The sequence below is a fragment of the Electrona antarctica genome (assembly GCF_951216825.1).
Source record: "Electrona antarctica genome assembly, chromosome: 18".
NCBI classification, from domain to species: Eukaryota; Metazoa; Chordata; class Actinopteri; order Myctophiformes; family Myctophidae; genus Electrona; species Electrona antarctica.
In genome coordinates this window covers 34,117,140-34,133,399 of record NC_136799.1, presented here as the reverse complement: position 1 = coordinate 34,133,399, position 16,260 = coordinate 34,117,140, and the positions used below count along the sequence as shown (strand labels likewise).

At 42.1% G+C, this 16,260-nt stretch overlaps 2 protein-coding genes across 3 annotated transcripts in view; one reads left to right on the top strand and one right to left on the bottom strand.

Annotated features, from left to right (window-relative positions):
• Positions 1-545: 545 nt before the first annotated feature.
• On the bottom strand, positions 546-11,661 carry tmed8 (transmembrane p24 trafficking protein 8). 2 transcript variants are annotated; one of them, XM_079527231.1, is made up of 6 exons: positions 11,497-11,661; positions 10,920-11,097; positions 3,715-3,820; positions 3,404-3,497; positions 2,198-2,488; positions 546-2,017 (listed from the first exon to the last, which is right to left on the bottom strand). In XM_079527231.1, exons 2-6 carry the CDS (start codon positions 11,084-11,086, stop codon positions 1,800-1,802), a joined length of 876 nt encoding a protein of 291 aa, XP_079383357.1. In that variant the 5' UTR covers positions 11,087-11,097; positions 11,497-11,661; the 3' UTR covers positions 546-1,799. The 2 variants fall into 2 exon arrangements, with proteins under 2 accessions (XP_079383357.1, XP_079383358.1); XM_079527232.1 differs by having other exon boundaries at positions 10,920-11,040; positions 11,497-11,658.
• LOC306941859 (glycine amidinotransferase, mitochondrial-like) overlaps positions 11,614-16,260 on the top strand; it is a gene marked incomplete at its 3' end in the record, with an annotated part of 20,220 nt that continues 15,573 nt past the window's right edge. Inside the window, exon 1 of the mRNA XM_079527496.1 lies at positions 11,614-11,736. Within this exon, the coding sequence (XP_079383622.1) occupies positions 11,684-11,736 (53 nt within the window). The 5' untranslated portion in view covers positions 11,614-11,683. The remainder of the gene's footprint in view (positions 11,737-16,260) is intronic.

The window sequence follows — 16,260 nt, the reverse complement described above, 5'->3', positions numbered from 1 at the left end:
CATGCGTTGAATCACTAGGGTCAACGTCTCATATCACACCGCAGGGACAACGCTAAAACCGTCTTGACCCTTTGGTGTGGTTAGGGTTTTATTGAATGCAGTTGTTGCCCAGTCTTTATATCACTACTAGGCCAAACCTTTGAGTTTTTGCACTACATGCATATTGTATATTCTTATTTTATATATATATATATATATATTTTTTTTAATCTGTTATATTTTTCTGTTGCCTTTTGTCTTAATGCTCTTGTGTCCTATAATAAGCTCCCCTTGCCTAAATGTGATTCAGTGTTGCTGGCTGCCTACAGCCTTTAGGGAGAGCTAAAAACGTAATGTGTTTTCATCACCAGCTCTGTAACAATTACATCAATCCCCCAGTCAGACTTTAATGGAAACACACGGGACTAACTTGGAGCAGCTTCTAATTCTGGATAAGAGTTGAAGCTGCTGTAATCTTCATTTCTCAAATGAAGTGGGCATATTTTCTTTGAAACACAATTCATGGTCTTCATCCCTAAATGGGTAACAAAAAAATAAATACCATATGTAACTCAGAAAACTATACAATAATTTTCCTCTTTATTATGGAAAAGAATTTCAGGATAAATATGTAACATTTAAAACAATATAGTACAGCAGACATGGGAAGCATTGAATCAGTTGTTTATATTCTACACAACATTTAGCAGCAAAAGCATTGGAAATCAGCAAGAAATCTTTGGAAACATGCACACACAGTGATTTAATGAGGTAAAAGCATTGATTTTGGAAATCAGGACAAATTAGGACTGGACATTACAAAATATGTCCAATGCACAGGGGATATACAAATGCAGTGACTTTGATTTACATTTGTGGATAAAAAACATTGAGTTAATAATCTGAAAGACATCCTGTGGCTGAACTGTGGTTAAAATCAGATCCCTCACTCAAAACAAATAAGCTAAGTGGGGGCAAGTCAAATGTAAATATTGAATTAATATTACATAACACCAGCTTCATGTCATGTGTTAAGGGATGGCTTTTATTTGTGTCATAATAGACAGGTTGTGAACCTCTCTGGTCAACCCGTAAAACCTCCTCCAACACATTCAACATCCTTACAGACTTTTATCTTGTGTCTTAACGACAATAATTACAAAGAAAGTACATTAAAAACGTTAAAACATTGGCCTTGCTCTGCACACCATTTATATGAAATTAAACAAACATGGTTGGATTTCACACAGACTTTAGAAAACGATCAGCAAGAATGCAGTTGCATAAATGCAAATGACAGGAACAGAATGAACTTAAGAATCATAAAAAAGGGAACATACAGGAAACAAAAACAATCCCCAAGTGCTGAGTGTTAATTTAACAAGGAGAGTTAAATTAACACTGACTTGACTGTCTCAGCGAGATAAATCAACACCCATGACTTTAGAACAGTGCATCTGATGCATGCATGTGTCAAGGGTTCCCTGATCGCTGCTTTCAGAAAATAAAAATGTTATGGCTTACGACAATATATAATTTACTTTATGATAGACATTTTACCTAAATGCACAGTACATACACGGAGACATGGCACGTATACATTATATGAAATGTTTCAGAAAATATCTATCGGTAAGTGGGAAAATGTGGCCCCTGGGGCGATACAAGCCGATAGTGGTAAAAAATAGATGTGCCTATTGCTAACCATTAGATAATATTCTCTCTTTTACCATGTGTGGAATCAAAAAATAGTTTATAGTTCTTGGAATCATAGTTCTTGTATATCATACATTCATAGACAATAGGGAATAAGATTCTTCTCAGGCACTATAATATACTCTGTAGTACAGTGTTTTATTTCTCCAAAGTGAGTAAGAGTTATCAAACTTCAGGAGGTAAGTGCCCTCACCAGGGAATTCATGACTGCCGCCGTGCACCATCAAGTGGCTATCTTGGCGGTAGACGGGCAAGATTTCACCGAGGTTGGAGTTGGACACTGTTTTGGAGCCCTTCTCAACATCTCCGCTACTGATGGGCCCTGCAGCACAAAGCACATACCAACAATTCAAGAAAACTAACAAATATACCAGGCAGAGACACATATCTACACACTTTTATGTTGGTAAATTGTGACAGAATCAAGTGTTAACCACTTAAGCCTAGGTCTTGTCGATCTGCCATTTTTTACGATAATGACATGCGGCCGACACACACTGACCTTCAAGGTCATCCTCATCTTCGTCATCGCTCGATTCGCTGATGTGGACTGTGATAGACCGGCTGGTGACAGGAGTCCAGTCAAAATATACACCGAAGCCGATGTCATAACCATCTGTAGCAAACTCCCAACAAACTTGTTTCCCCTCAGGGACGGTAGGAACGTGTACTGTTATGATGTCCCCTCTGTATATCGTCACCACGCTGTCCTTCTCCAGTCGAAGCTTGGCCTTCAGTTCCTTGATTGCTTCAGATGTCCATGTCGATGGAGGCTTCAATGGTGGCATTTGGCCTGGAGTTGAAAAAAGAACCCAACAATAAAACTTTGATATGCTCTTTAGTAAACAGAAATTGCATTTTCAGGTCAGGATACCATTGAATTTTATCCAATCAGGAGAGAGAACTCACACAGGATACAAACTAAACAAGTGAAATTGGAAGTGGTGACACAAAGAAATGAACTGGAACAGTATAGAATTGAGGCTGATAAATGGGTACTCTCCTGGTACCTGGATATTGCATTTTGATCCACTTTTTAATGAAATTCATAACTTCATATAATTATATATACCTTCATGGAGGCTGTGGGAGAGCTAAACCCCTTATCCCTAAACTTCTTTGCCTTTTTTTGTTTTTTACTATTGAATAGTTAAAATAGCTACAAGCTCACAACGTGTCGATGTAGATCGGCTAGTTGAACTATTCAAAAATGATTTTCAAAATAGTAAAATTAGGCAAAGACGTTTAAGGATAAGGGGTTTGGCATGGACGAAAACAGAGCCCAAGGTCTCTCCACCATTATCTTTGTATAGCTGTACTGGCACACCCGGAATCATCATATATACACAGTTAATATGTGCGTGTGTGTTTGTGTGTGTTAGGTTGTGCACAGGTGGTGAAAAACAACCATGCTGTTTTCATGCTCATACCCACCCAGGCACCCACCCAGCAACCCAGCCAGCCAGCCACCCACAGCTCCGTAAGGGAGTGGTTGGACCACTCAAAAATATCAGCTCTATAAGCTCATGTGTTGCATGGCAATCACTTGAATAGGGCTTAAGTGGTTAATCCGACTAATAGATTGAATTGATTATTACAAAATCTGAGGAGAAAAGCCTGGTCTTGACCAGTGTCAGTGTCAGAGTGGGGTGACTCCATACCATAGATGTGCTAATATAATTGGGTGGAATACCCCGCAGCTTCTCACCTTTCATGTCATCAGAGAGCTGGCAGTTCCCAGCGGTGCTGTTCCCCTCTGAGACTCCCTCGAGGGCCTGCTCAGCAGGAGTATCCTGATTAGCCTGAAAACAGACATTAACACACAGAAAAACAGACAGATTTTTTCTCTCTCAAAATCTCTTCACAAAAAATAGCTGATCTAAATGCTTGAAGATCTGCTATTTTTGGCTAATGTTCCCCCCAGAATAGGCATGCTGGGACACAAGTTGTTACAAACTAATGTGCTTTATCGTCTACCACCGACTGCTCATCACCTGACACATAAACAGCTGTACCCACCCCCTCGATGTGTTGTTTAGAATCCGTAGTGTCTTTAGTTTCATGGTCCATATTGGGCTGGCTGACGGAAGTGCTAGAACTCTGTGAAAGGTCTGTATTCTGGAGTCTGTAACAAAGACAACAAATAGAAATTAATAAATAAGATAATTGCTACCTGTATCTAATGCGCACAGCAGTTATTACACTAGGCTTACATCAAGACCATCATAGTGTATCGGTAACATGAATAGTGGGCACCTCAATGTAACATTGGCTATTTGGTTAAAAATTAAATCAAATACACATGATTAGAACATTTTACATTGAAGGTATATTTCTACAATAGCTACAAAACATGGAGCCAATATTTTTGACATTTACATTTAAGTCTGATGATGATGTACTTATGTACATTACTAAAGACAATGGGCCTCATGCGCCAACCGTTCTTAAGAAGTTCTTAAGAGGAAATTTGTTCTTAGACCCATTTAGGAAGTTTTTAAGAAGGTTTTGGGATCCCTCAATCTTTTCTTAGCTGTGATTTGTTCGTAGGTAAGAACAGAATCTACGCACACTGTAGAGCACCCTTAGGGTGCCTTTTTCTTTCTTAAGTGCAATCTGAAAACATAAAGGAAAAACAGCGCCATCTGCATGATATTCAAAGTTTGGTCTGAGGACCTCAAGGGGTCCTTGAGGAAGTTCCAGGCAGTCCACAGCAAAATATGGAACATTTTACCACTTTAATCTCATTTTATACTTTGAAAATAGCCAATCTACAAGCTCACAAACGCGTCCCATTACTGCCCATTTTGAGCTTGTAGATCGGCTATTTTCGAAACATTTTAATAAATCTTCAAAACATTTCCCTAGCAGAAAATATTTCCTATGGGGGTCTGCAGAATGCATGTCAATTTGGGGGTCCTTGACATGAAAATGTTTGAGAACCACTGGTTTAGAGTTTACAACCCAACCCAAACAAACACACCATACCCACCACATAACCCCCACCCCACCCGCAATCACCCCCCCCCCCCCCCCCCCCCCAAGTTGACTATTGTGAGATAAATAATAAAATACATTCATGAATATTGAAAATATTGAAATATTGAAAATATGAAAATTTCTGTTCACTTCAGTACCTCCACAGTATTATTGATTTTTAATGTTTGGAGTCTGGTGTTCCACCATATTTAGACTTTAGTTTAGGTATTCTTGACTTCACTCAACTTTATTTCTATGTGTGAGGTCCTGTGATTTCTGTGTGCTGCAATCACACACAGGTGTGACTGCAGGCAAGGCCATGGAGTCATGCAAAACCACACCCACCTGGGTGAACACAGGTAGGAAAGTGAATTCCCAATGCCTTATATGGGATTGGTGGGGCGGTTCCCTATGGTAATTAGGATGCTAATTAGGATATATGGGGTGTCTACCTATGATAATTTGAATGAACTGGCACACCCCTTCAAGTTACGAGGATTTGGATTCATCATCATAAGAACATGCTTACGAACAATTCTGCCTACTTAAGAACGTTTCATGAATCTGACTGGACTTCTCTTAGGAATTCACTTAGGAAGAAATGTAAGAGGAAAAGTTAGGAAATTATTGGCGCATGAGGCCCATTGGGCCTCATGCGCCAACCGTTCTTAAGAAGTTCTTAACCCTTAGACAGATTACTACTGGAAAACACGTGGAGTTTTGCATTAGTCTTTTCTGCCCTGTACGTGATTTTCCGTAGTTCTCTTTTTTTATTAATACCAATATATTAATTCGGTCCGCACCTCTGTATATAGTATTGAGCATAAATATCAACTACATTTCCCAGAATTCCCGTGTCACGTGACACACGTGTATGCTTTCCTATTGGAAACTGACGCCCAGCCCCCAGTGAACAGGGGGGTTGGTTGACTCCTCCGAGGTGGGCACTGGAGGAAGAGTTTTTCAGCCAGGTTTGCAGTCGCCGCAAAAAAAACAATCTGAAAAATGATCCATCCGTGTCCAGTGGCATTCTCCAGTCCCAGACCGTTGGCCGGGCTGCAACATCCACCCTCGCGGATTACACGTGTGCGCAATGTTTTTTCTTCTCCCCACCGGAGTTACCACCAAGGCTGATGCCTTCGCTAAAAGGTAATTTTATTGTATTCGAAAATGCCCTAATATGACATGTCTAGTAAGACGATCCCTATATTTGGCCCGAGCCGACCTAGTGCTGATATCAGATAGATGTGGTAGAACCATATATGGATAGATCTAACTGGTTTAGTCATCGTGACATGCATAGTCGGAGAATATATAACAAGGGTCGGTACTATAGGTGATCGACGTAGCTAACAAAAACATCTGATCAAATGAATGTATTGTACTGTGTCTTTGTGGGCCGAATCGTGGCATCGTGGCATACAAATAGATGTTTGTATAATTAGTATCACGATAAAATAATATGGCGACGTTAGAATGACACCACCAATGAGTGATCGCGTGTAATGTAGCTGCCCAGCGTATATCCAGCACCATCACGTCACCACATTCCACTGGCTGTTGGCTAGTAGTAGTTGCTAACAAACACTGCACAAATGGTACTGGCTATTGGCCGGGCCACAAGCCCGGGCAATAGCCAGTACCAATGTTGCTGGATGATTGCGACGCAATGGTGCTGGATATACCCTGGGCAGCTAGCTACATTACCACCGATCACTCATTGGTGTTTCATTCTAACGTTGCCATATTATTTTATCGTGATACTACTTATACAAGCATCTATTTGTATTTGTCATGCCACGACTCGGCCCACAAAGACACTGCACAATAAAATCATTGATCGCCAGCAGCCGGGTAAAACGCCATGTAATAGTAGCGTGCACTGACTACAGCTAAAATGTTTATTTCTTTTTATATATTTAGAACTGGCATCAGATGAGGAGGAGGAGGAGGAGGATGAAGAGTCAAGACTGCGATGGCGTTCTCCGACACTGAACCGGATTCATTCATTCATTTCAGGGGGGGGGGCAGTTTTTGGGTGTTTTTTTTATTTAGCCTACTCACACATAGTACACTGGGTTCCCCCCTCCTGCTCCCATCTGGGAACTCTCAGGCAGACTTGATGCCCGGCCACAAAACGGCCTGGCCAATCAGCAGCAGCTAGAAGCGAAGTTGCTCACAAAACGGCCTGGCCAATCAGCAGCAGCTAGTAGAAGCTAGAAGCTGCTGCTAGAAGTTGCTAGAAGCTGCTGCTGATTGGCCAGGCCGTTTTGTGGCCGGGCATCAAGTCTGCCTGAGAGTTCCCAGATGGGAGCAGGAGGGGGGAACACAGTGTACACTCTGCTGCCCCATATGGCGGAGTCAGGTTAACTCACACACACACACCGTCAAGGACTGGGTTTGGGGACATTTGGGAGGAGTAGCTCTGATCCATAGCTCTAAATGCGCATTTAGAGCTATGGATCAGAGCTAGGGGAGGAGTAACTGTTTTGTATGTAGGCCTATTTATTTTCTGTAATATTTATCATTTTATTATGTTAGTAGTCGTAAAAAATAAAAGACGCTTTTACAATGAGTTAGACCTGTCATGACTATTTTGTTCACTATTGTGAGGTTTATTGTATATGACTAAGCAAGTTTCAACTGTGATTTACTCTGTAACGGTAGATGGTAATAACTCAATTTCTTTTTTATAATACAGTATACATTCAAGTCTATATTTTGATACATATCATGGGCACCAAGTCATATCAAAACAATGTCCTTGGATGTGTTTTTTATCAAAACTGTGTTTCTTCATAACAGGTTTTTGAGATACATGCATGAATAGACAAGGTACTGGTAAGACTATGTAAACATGGTATATATCAAAATGTGCGTTAGAATGTCTAATTTTACCCCAAAAAAGAATTGAGTTTATATGATGTTCCAATTTCAGAGCTATGGGGACTTTTAGCTGGATAGGTCAGATTGATCATGACTGACCATGCTATTTATAGATGGCAAAATATCTACAGTGGTACATGTGAGAAACTTTTTCTTTTATTTTAATTGAACTAGACAACTCACCCTTTAAAATGAGATATTGCATGGCTATGTATGCCCAGCAGAAAAAAAGTTATTTAGAAAATAAAACTTCAACCGGGCATAACTTTTTTTGGTTGTCCTAGAAACAGAAACAGTGTAAATGCAGGCTCTTTTAAATGGCTTCCAACACAAGAACTAAACATTTTATCAACTCAGTTCATTTTTTTCCTGGAAGCAGACAAGTCAAGCTTTCTCTGAAGGTCTTTCGTTGTCACACATTCACAACAGAGAATTTTCAATAAATCATTCAAAAACGCCATTCTGGCCATAGAGAAGTCTACCTACTATATAGAAATCCTTGAAACGCTCAAAGAGTTAAGAGGAAATTTGTTCTTAGACCCACTTAGGAAGTTTTTAATAAGGTTTTGGGATCCCTCAATCTTTTCTTAGCTGTGATTTGTTCGTAGGTAAGAACAGAATCTACGCACACTGTGGAGCACTCTTAGGGTGCCTTTTTCGTTCTTAAGTGCAATCTGAAAACATAAAGGGAAAACAGCGCCATCTGCATGATGCTCAAAGTTTGGTCTGAGGACCTCAAGGGGTCCTTGAGGAAGTTCCAGGCAGTCCACAGCAAAATATGGAATATTTTACCACTTTAATCCCATTTTATACTTTGAAAATAGCCAATCTACAAGCTCACAAACGCGTCCCATTACTGCCCATTTTGAGCTTGTAGATTGGCTATTTTCAAAACATTTTGATAAATCTTCAAAACATTACCCTAGCAGAAAATATTTTCATATGGGGGTCAGAATGCATGTCAATTTGGGGGTCCTTGACATGAAAATGTTTGAGAACCACTGGTTTAGAGTTCACAACCCAACCCAAACAAACGCACCATACCCACCACATAACCATCCCCCATTCCCCCCCGCCATCCCCCCCCCCCCCCCCCCCCCCCCCCAGTTGACTATTGTGAGATATAATAAAATACATTCATGAATATTGAAAATATTGAAAATATTGAAAATGTGAAAATTTCTGTTCACTTCAGTACCTCCACAGTATTATTGATTTTTAATGTTTGGAGTCTGGTGTTCCACCATATTTAGACTTTAGTTTAGGTATTCTTGACTTCACTCAACTTTATTTCTATGTGTGAGGTCCTGTGAGCTGCAATCACACACAGGTGTGACTGCAGGCAACGCCATGGAGTCATGCAAAACTACACCCACCTGGGTGAACACAGGTAGGAAAGTGAATTCCCAATGCCTTATATGGGATTGGTGGGGCGGTTCCCTATGGTAATTAGGATGCTAATTAGGATATGTGGGGCGTCTACCTATGATAATTTGAATGAACTGGCACACCCCTTCAAGTTACGAGGATTTGGATTCATCATCATAAGAACATGCTTACGAACAATTCTGCCTACTTAAGAACGTTTCATGAATCTGACTGGACTTCTCTTAGGAATTCACTTAGGAAGAAATGTAAGAGGAAAAGTTAGGAACTTATTGGCGCATGAGGCCCATTGGGCCTCATGCGCCAATAAGTTCCTAACTTTTCCTCTAATTAGCATCCTAATTACCATAGGGAACCGCCCCACCAATCCCATATAAGGCATTGGGAATTCACTTTCCTACCTGTGTTCACCCAGGTGCATGGGTGTGGTTTTGCATGACTCCATGGCCTTGCCTGCAGTCACACCTGTGTGTGATTGCAGCACACATAAATCACAGGACCTCACACATAGAAATAAAGTTGAGTGAAGTCAAGAATACCTAAACTAAAGTCTAAATATGGTGGAACACCAGACTCCAAACATTAAAAATCAATAATACTGTGGAGGTACTGAAGTGAACAGACGTTTTCATATTTTCAATATTCATGAATGTATTTTATTATTTATCTCACAATAGTCAACTTGGGGGGGGGGGGGTTATGTGGTGGGTTTGGTGCGTTTGTTTGGGTTGGGTTGTGAACTCTAAACCAGTGGTTCTCAAACATTTTCATGTCAAGGACCCCCAAATTGACATGCATTCTGCAGACCCACATATGAAAATATTTTCTGCTAGGGAAATGTTTTGAAGATTTATCAAAATGTTTCGAAAATAGCCGATCTACAAGCTCAAAATGGGCAGTAATGGGACGCGTTTGTGAGCTTGTAGATTGGCTATTTTCAAAGTATAAAATGGGATTAAAGTGGTAAAATGTTCCATATTTTGCTGTGGACTGCCTGGAACTTCCTCAAGGACCCCTTGAGGTCCTCAGACCAAACTTTGAGCATCATGCAGATGGCGCTGTTTTTCCTTTATGTTTTCAGATTGCACTTAAGAACGAAAAAGGAACCCTAAGAGTGCTCCACAGTGTGCGTAGATTCTGTTCTTACCTACGAACAAATCACAGCTAAGAAAAGATTGAGGGATCCCAAAACCTTCTTAAAAACTTCCTAAGTGGGTCTAAGAACAAATTTACATTTTACATTGAGATTTAGGTTGCCCACTTTTCCGAGTTAGTGCCTGCACTCTTTCTGTATCCATTTTATCGAGTCTGACTTTTACTTTCGTATCTATGATAGTCTTGGTCTGTTCTCTAACCCACTATAAATCACTGGACATCCGTGCGCAAAGCCCGTAGTTCTGCGTACATGTACACAAAAACAAAGTGCTGACCCTGTAGCCAGGGATGTTACCTCGACATTCGGAACCTGTGTGGACTGTATTCGTCTGTACGTTTCAATAGATATGCGTTTTATTTTCGTCTGTGTTGGATTCTGTCGGAAGTTCCCCGTTCCCTCAATGGGTGGTAGTAGCGGGGCGCATCAGTTTTAAACCGGTATTACACTCAATGTAAACAGGATGTAAACACGGAAATAAAATGGCGTTAATAAAGCACACGGGATTAAAACTGATATCTATTGAAAAATACGGACTAATACAGTGCATAAAGGGTGTGGATATGTCGAGTTAACATCCATGGCTACAGGCTCAGCACTATATATATTTTTGTACATGCACGGAGAAGTACGGGCTTTGCGCGCGGACGTCCAGTGACAATTAGAAGGTTTAGCAAAAGTGAGACTCGACCAAACACATACATACTCTTCACCCAACGCAACATTGTGTAAAATTACACAGTATGCTGAAAAATAAAACAATAACCAATATTTTTGTTCCAAATAACTCAGGTTGGGTTCTGAAGCAGCAACAGGTTACCTGTCTAGCAGCCTGTCCTCGCCGTACGTGGAAGTCGTGGATGCTATTCCAGGAAAAGAGGAAACCGAAAGGGATGACAACCTGGACTGCAGCTCAGATGTGGCTTCCAACCTCTCCATCGCTACAAAAGACAAGATAACAGCCCCGTCTCTATGCGAGAAGCACATGAATCCCCGCCCTTCTCCACGAGAGAGAGGGGGAGAGATAGAGATGTCAGACAGACAGACAGATGACAGACGCGACGCATGACAGACAGACAGATGACAGAGCGAGAGGTGAAACATTGAGGGAGAGAGATAGCCATGTAATGTTCACATGACGATTTATGACAGTCATGTTTCAGGGCTAGGAGAGAGACTCTCCTCTGACTATAGTAGCCGAAGTCCAGTCCGCTACATCGCAGTCTTCCTGATTGACTCGACAAACTGTAAATGACTTGTGTCACACATGAGCACTGGTTGGAGTACAGTACAATACTCAGATGTCCATATAAGCTTCACCGTCGGAAGGAAGCTGCCGTTTAGCTACCTAGCTTGACAACAGTGTAAACAGAACAACAAGTTGGCGACCAACTCACCACGTGTAAGTTAACGTTGATAGAAGAGACGGTGTGATGTGTGTAGACTGGTAGATTAGGACATCAGGAAGTCCAAAATGACTGCAATCATGCGACGTGCCTGACTGTTCCCTGCCCGAGCCCGCTGCTGCTTTGCAGGAAAAAGAAAACACACTGACCCGATTCTCACACTTCCGTTCTTTCTCGAATGCTGACGAAATTCCACGAATCTGTGCAGCTGGAGTGGATCATCATGACACGGTGGTGGGCAACCGCATTTCAGCCATACATTTGCCCGTACACAAACAAAATTGCGGCAGCCGGGTTAAAACCACAGCAGACATGTATCACGATGGACGGACAATGTTGTTTTATTGTTTTAAACGATAACATTTGTAGTACCGTGGCAATTTTTTTGAGGGGCCCTATAGCCCCACGGCCTCAAGATGGCGCTGTTGACTATTGACTTAATTTCTCCCAATGTATTCACATTTTCCATTGAAACACATTTTCAAATAACCATTTAGAAGCAAAGCACTTTTTATTTAAGTGTTTTAAACCCATTATCTTAAATGGTAGAATATTGTACGATCATTATAGGGTTATTAACCAGATCATAGAAGCAGTAAGGCTATGGACCAGAGCTAGAGCCCAGCATAATTTGGGGGGAGGGCGTTAACATGCATTTGTCATTTGTTTCAGAAATTAGCTCAGATCAATCACTGTGCTAGAGTGACATGATGACGGAGCTATTGTAATTTGTAAACAGTGACTTTTCCATACTGTCTATTACATACTACTTTATTGACTCATGGTGCAGATTTGCTCCGTTCATACTTGTGCCTAGCCCGTCTCCGGACCCCCCGGGTTGAGCTCCTTTGGACCCCTAACCCGTAGGGTCCGGTCTCATCGACTTCAAGCGACGTGGTACGCAATCTGATTTACCTTGACTTACCCCTGTGCTGCGCTGTGGGTATGACGCTGACATATTCCAAAAGAAGCATATAAGAGCTATAGGAGACAACGAACCCTCTGACCCCTCCGCGAACGGCTCAGAAGCCGTTAAGTATTTTTAATATTTGTTAGACCGTTTTGGCAGCTCTCTTCCTTCCTTCCTTGACTTCCTTATTGACATCCTATTGTACCGCCTCCAGCGCAGATAGCCAGTTCCGACGGAACTGGCTATCTGCGCGTTCCTGCCTCTGTCGCAGGTAGCCAGCCACGGTGCTGGAGGCGGTACAATAGGATGTCAATAAGGAAGTCAAAGAAGGAAGGAAGAGAGCTGCCAAAACGGTCTAACAAATATTAAAAATACTTAACGGCTTCTGAGCCGTTCGCGGAGGGGTCAGAGGGTTCGTTGTCTCCTATAGCTCTTATATGCTTCTTTTGGAATATGTCAGCGTCATATCCACAGCGCAGCACAGGGGTAAGTCAGGGTAAGTCAGATTGCGTACCACGTCGCTTGAAGTCGACGAGAAGGAACCCTACGTAAAGTCATCAAAATGTCAGAAACTTTAACGTAGGGTTCCGAAAGGAGCTAACTTGTGCCATAACAGTAGGACTTTAGAAGGATTGATTGATTGATTGAAGAATTTATTAACAGTTTTGGAGAATTACAGTAGGGTACATTTCAAGCACAACTCAATACAAGACTGTAGACGACACCATAAAGCATTACACTTTTTTACATTAGGGTCCACCATCACCATGTTCAATTCATCATAACACGCCGAAAACAGGATATCATCATAGAGGAGGTAAAAAAAACATATACAGTGAGGGAAAAAAGGGGTGGTGGGGGATTCAGATTTTACGAGGGCCAGTTTTGAATTGCAGCCCAGAATTGTAGGTGCCCTTTGAGAGCGGTTTTGAAGGATTCAAGAGATTTGCATGTCTTAAAGACTGTTGGTAGGGCGTTCCACATTTTGGTGGCATAGGAGCGAAATTAATTTAGTCCCTTGTTTGTGCAGAATCTGGGACACTGTGACAGTGTTCCGTTCACCTCCACCATCTGTTCAGAAGCTCTCAATGTTTTAACCATAATACTAAATATACAATAACTAAACATAAATCTCACTTGAATTGGATTGCAATACTTTACAATTTCAAATCATTTAAAAAAAAAAGGTCGGGGGCCCCTGGGCTGCAGCCCACCCTAGCTAGCCCAATGGTAAGTCCGCCTCTGATTACTAAAACATTGCATGGATGCACCTGGTACTCACTCAGGCGACCCAGCCGGGGTGATCAAGTCCCGACTTACGTCCCAGTAGCTACCCTCAATCAGTCCCACTAGGGCAAAACCAGGGCCACACAATCCGTTGGAACTACTTTGCTTTGTGGGTTGACTCCTGTCTGGGCCCCTCCTACGTCTCACCAGGTCCACTCCTGCTCTCACCAGGCCCAGGACCTGTGCGTTGCACCAGAGTCCCAGCACCAGACACTTCATTCAGGCAAATTACCAACAATTATGTACAAAACTAGAATTTCGCGGGCCTTCGGCCCGCTCATCCTAACGCGATGCGTCGCAAATGGGAAGAAGGCAATGGCAACCCATGATGTTTTCATTTATGCATTTGCTTGGAAAGCGCAAAGTTGCCAAGCTGGCTGAGTGGCCCTGTTTGGTTTTGTGTATGTGCGTATGAAAGCGAGCATGGCAAGGCGCAGGAACAGTGTACTGTACTGTACTGTACTGTAAGTCTTTGTACTGTACTGTAGTCATGTGTACTGTACTGTACTGTTCTCTGTACTGTTGTATTAGTGTTTTTTTATTATTATTATTATTACATGGATTAATATTCTGATGTACTGTACTGTACTGTTCTCTGTACTGTTGATATTATAGTTAGTAGTGTTGTGTTATTATTTATTATTATTATTATTATTATTACATGGATTAATATTCTGATGTGAGCTTTCTTTCTGTACTGTACTGTACTCATGTGTACTGTAGTGTTCGCTGTATTGTTGATATTATTGTTGTTATTAGTGTAGTGTTGTTATTTATTATTATTATTATGATTGAAAGAGAGCATGGCAAGGCGCAGGAACAGTATACTGTACTTTACTGTACTCATGTGTACTGTACTGTTCTCTGTACTGTTATTAGTGTTGTGTGCTTATTTATTGTTATTATTATTATTACATGGATTAATATTCTGATGTGCTGTACTGTTGTCTGTACTGTTGATATTATAGTTATTAGTGTTGTGTTATTATGTTTTATTATTATTATTATTATTACATGGATTAATATTCTGATGTGAGCTTTCTTTCTGTACTGTACTCATGTGTACTGTACTGTTCTGTACTGTTGTTATGATTAGTGTAGTGTTCTAATTGTGTGTTATTATTATTATTATTAGCGTTTTGTGGCGTGTGTGTGTGTGCCATTTCAGCTGCATCGCGAGGCGATCCAAATCCCCCCCCCCCCCCCCGCGCACGCACGCACGCACACACCACACACACGTGTCTGCAGTGACACTGCGTTGTACACAGCTGTTCTATTTCATCCTTACTGACTGCCAGAGGCAGTGCTTAACACTGGACGTCAATCATCCAGTGTTAAGCAGTCATCCAGGATTCATAGAACCATAGTTACATACGTGACTTACGTTTTGTGTTGCAGCGCGTTGTTGCAGCGTGTGCGTGTAGTGTTGTTGTTGTTATCCATATATGCGCCTCGGTTCGTCCCGATTGTACCACGCCAGGTGTCGACGCGGTCGTGTTTGCATGATTGTAACTGTGTATGTAATCGCGGCGCTCTCCATCCAAGTTAGAATCAGTGTAGAACCTGTGTTGTTGTTCTTCGTCTTCTTCTACTTTTGGTTTCCGGCAGGCTGTACACTGTGTGTGTGTGTGTGTGTGTGTGCGCGCGCGCACGCACGTGTGTGTGTGTGTGTGTGTGTGTGTGTGTGTGTGTGTGTGCGTGTGTGCGTGTGTGTGTGTGTGTGTACCGTGTAACTTCCGGTAGTGTTTCCGGAAGTGTGAAAGGTAACACGAAACACACGTGGGTCACGTGGTGGGGTTTTGAGCCATTGGGAAGGGGTGATGTAGTGTTGCCAGGTCCACGTATTGTAAGCGAGTGGTAGTGTGTGAAAGTATAGGCTGTAGGCTGTAGGAAGTCAGGGTTTGCGGCCTTGTTTACATAGACGTGGCAACAATGTTTGACAATGTTGGCGGCGCAGCCAATGAAAAGAGTGGAATCACGGGATGCAGTGTTGCCAGGTCTGCGAATTGTAAGCGAGTTGTAAGTAGCGTGTTGAATGGCATTTGTTCTGGGCTTGTTTTCATAGACGTGGCAACAAATTAGGCGGGGGTGTCGGTGCTTGTGGCGTGTTTGTGTTTATTATTTATATTGATATTGTTTGCGAGTGTGGACGGGAGCCGGCTTTAGTGGCAGTGCGATGACAATTTTTACGCGGGTGGTGTGGAGTGTGGCCGAGCGGCGCGACATTAGGAGATAGGGAACGAACGACGCGGAGGGTAAGTGTGTGACGTGTTAGTGTGTTGTTGCAGTGTGTGTTGCAGCGTGTTGCAGCGTGTCAGTGACGTAGTAGCTGGTGACTTTCTTTTCGTGGTTCGGGCTTTGGGGACACCTTCTCAAATGTATAATAGATAGTAGTAAACTACAGCAGAGATAAACACAATCAAGGGAGATTAGGGTAAAAGGCTAGTCTATAAAAATGAGCAATGGTTCCGCAGACTCCACCCGAGCGAGAAGGTGGTGCTGCGGGCTCCGCTTGCTGCTTGAATGGCCCTCCTAAAGGCCTCACCGAGGGTTTGTTG

Excerpts from the sequence above, each read along its gene's own strand:
- tmed8 (XM_079527231.1), bottom strand. The coding sequence starts at position 11,086 with ATGTGCTTCTCGCATAGAGACGGGGCTGTTATCTTGTCTTTTGTAGCG. Across the intron at positions 3,498-3,714 it reads CTAAACAACACATCGAGGGG|GCTAATCAGGATACTCCTGC; the intron begins GTGGGTACAGCT and ends GTCTGTTTTCAG. Across the intron at positions 2,489-3,403 it reads GCTCTCTGATGACATGAAAG|GCCAAATGCCACCATTGAAG; the intron begins GTGAGAAGCTGC and ends TTTCAACTCCAG.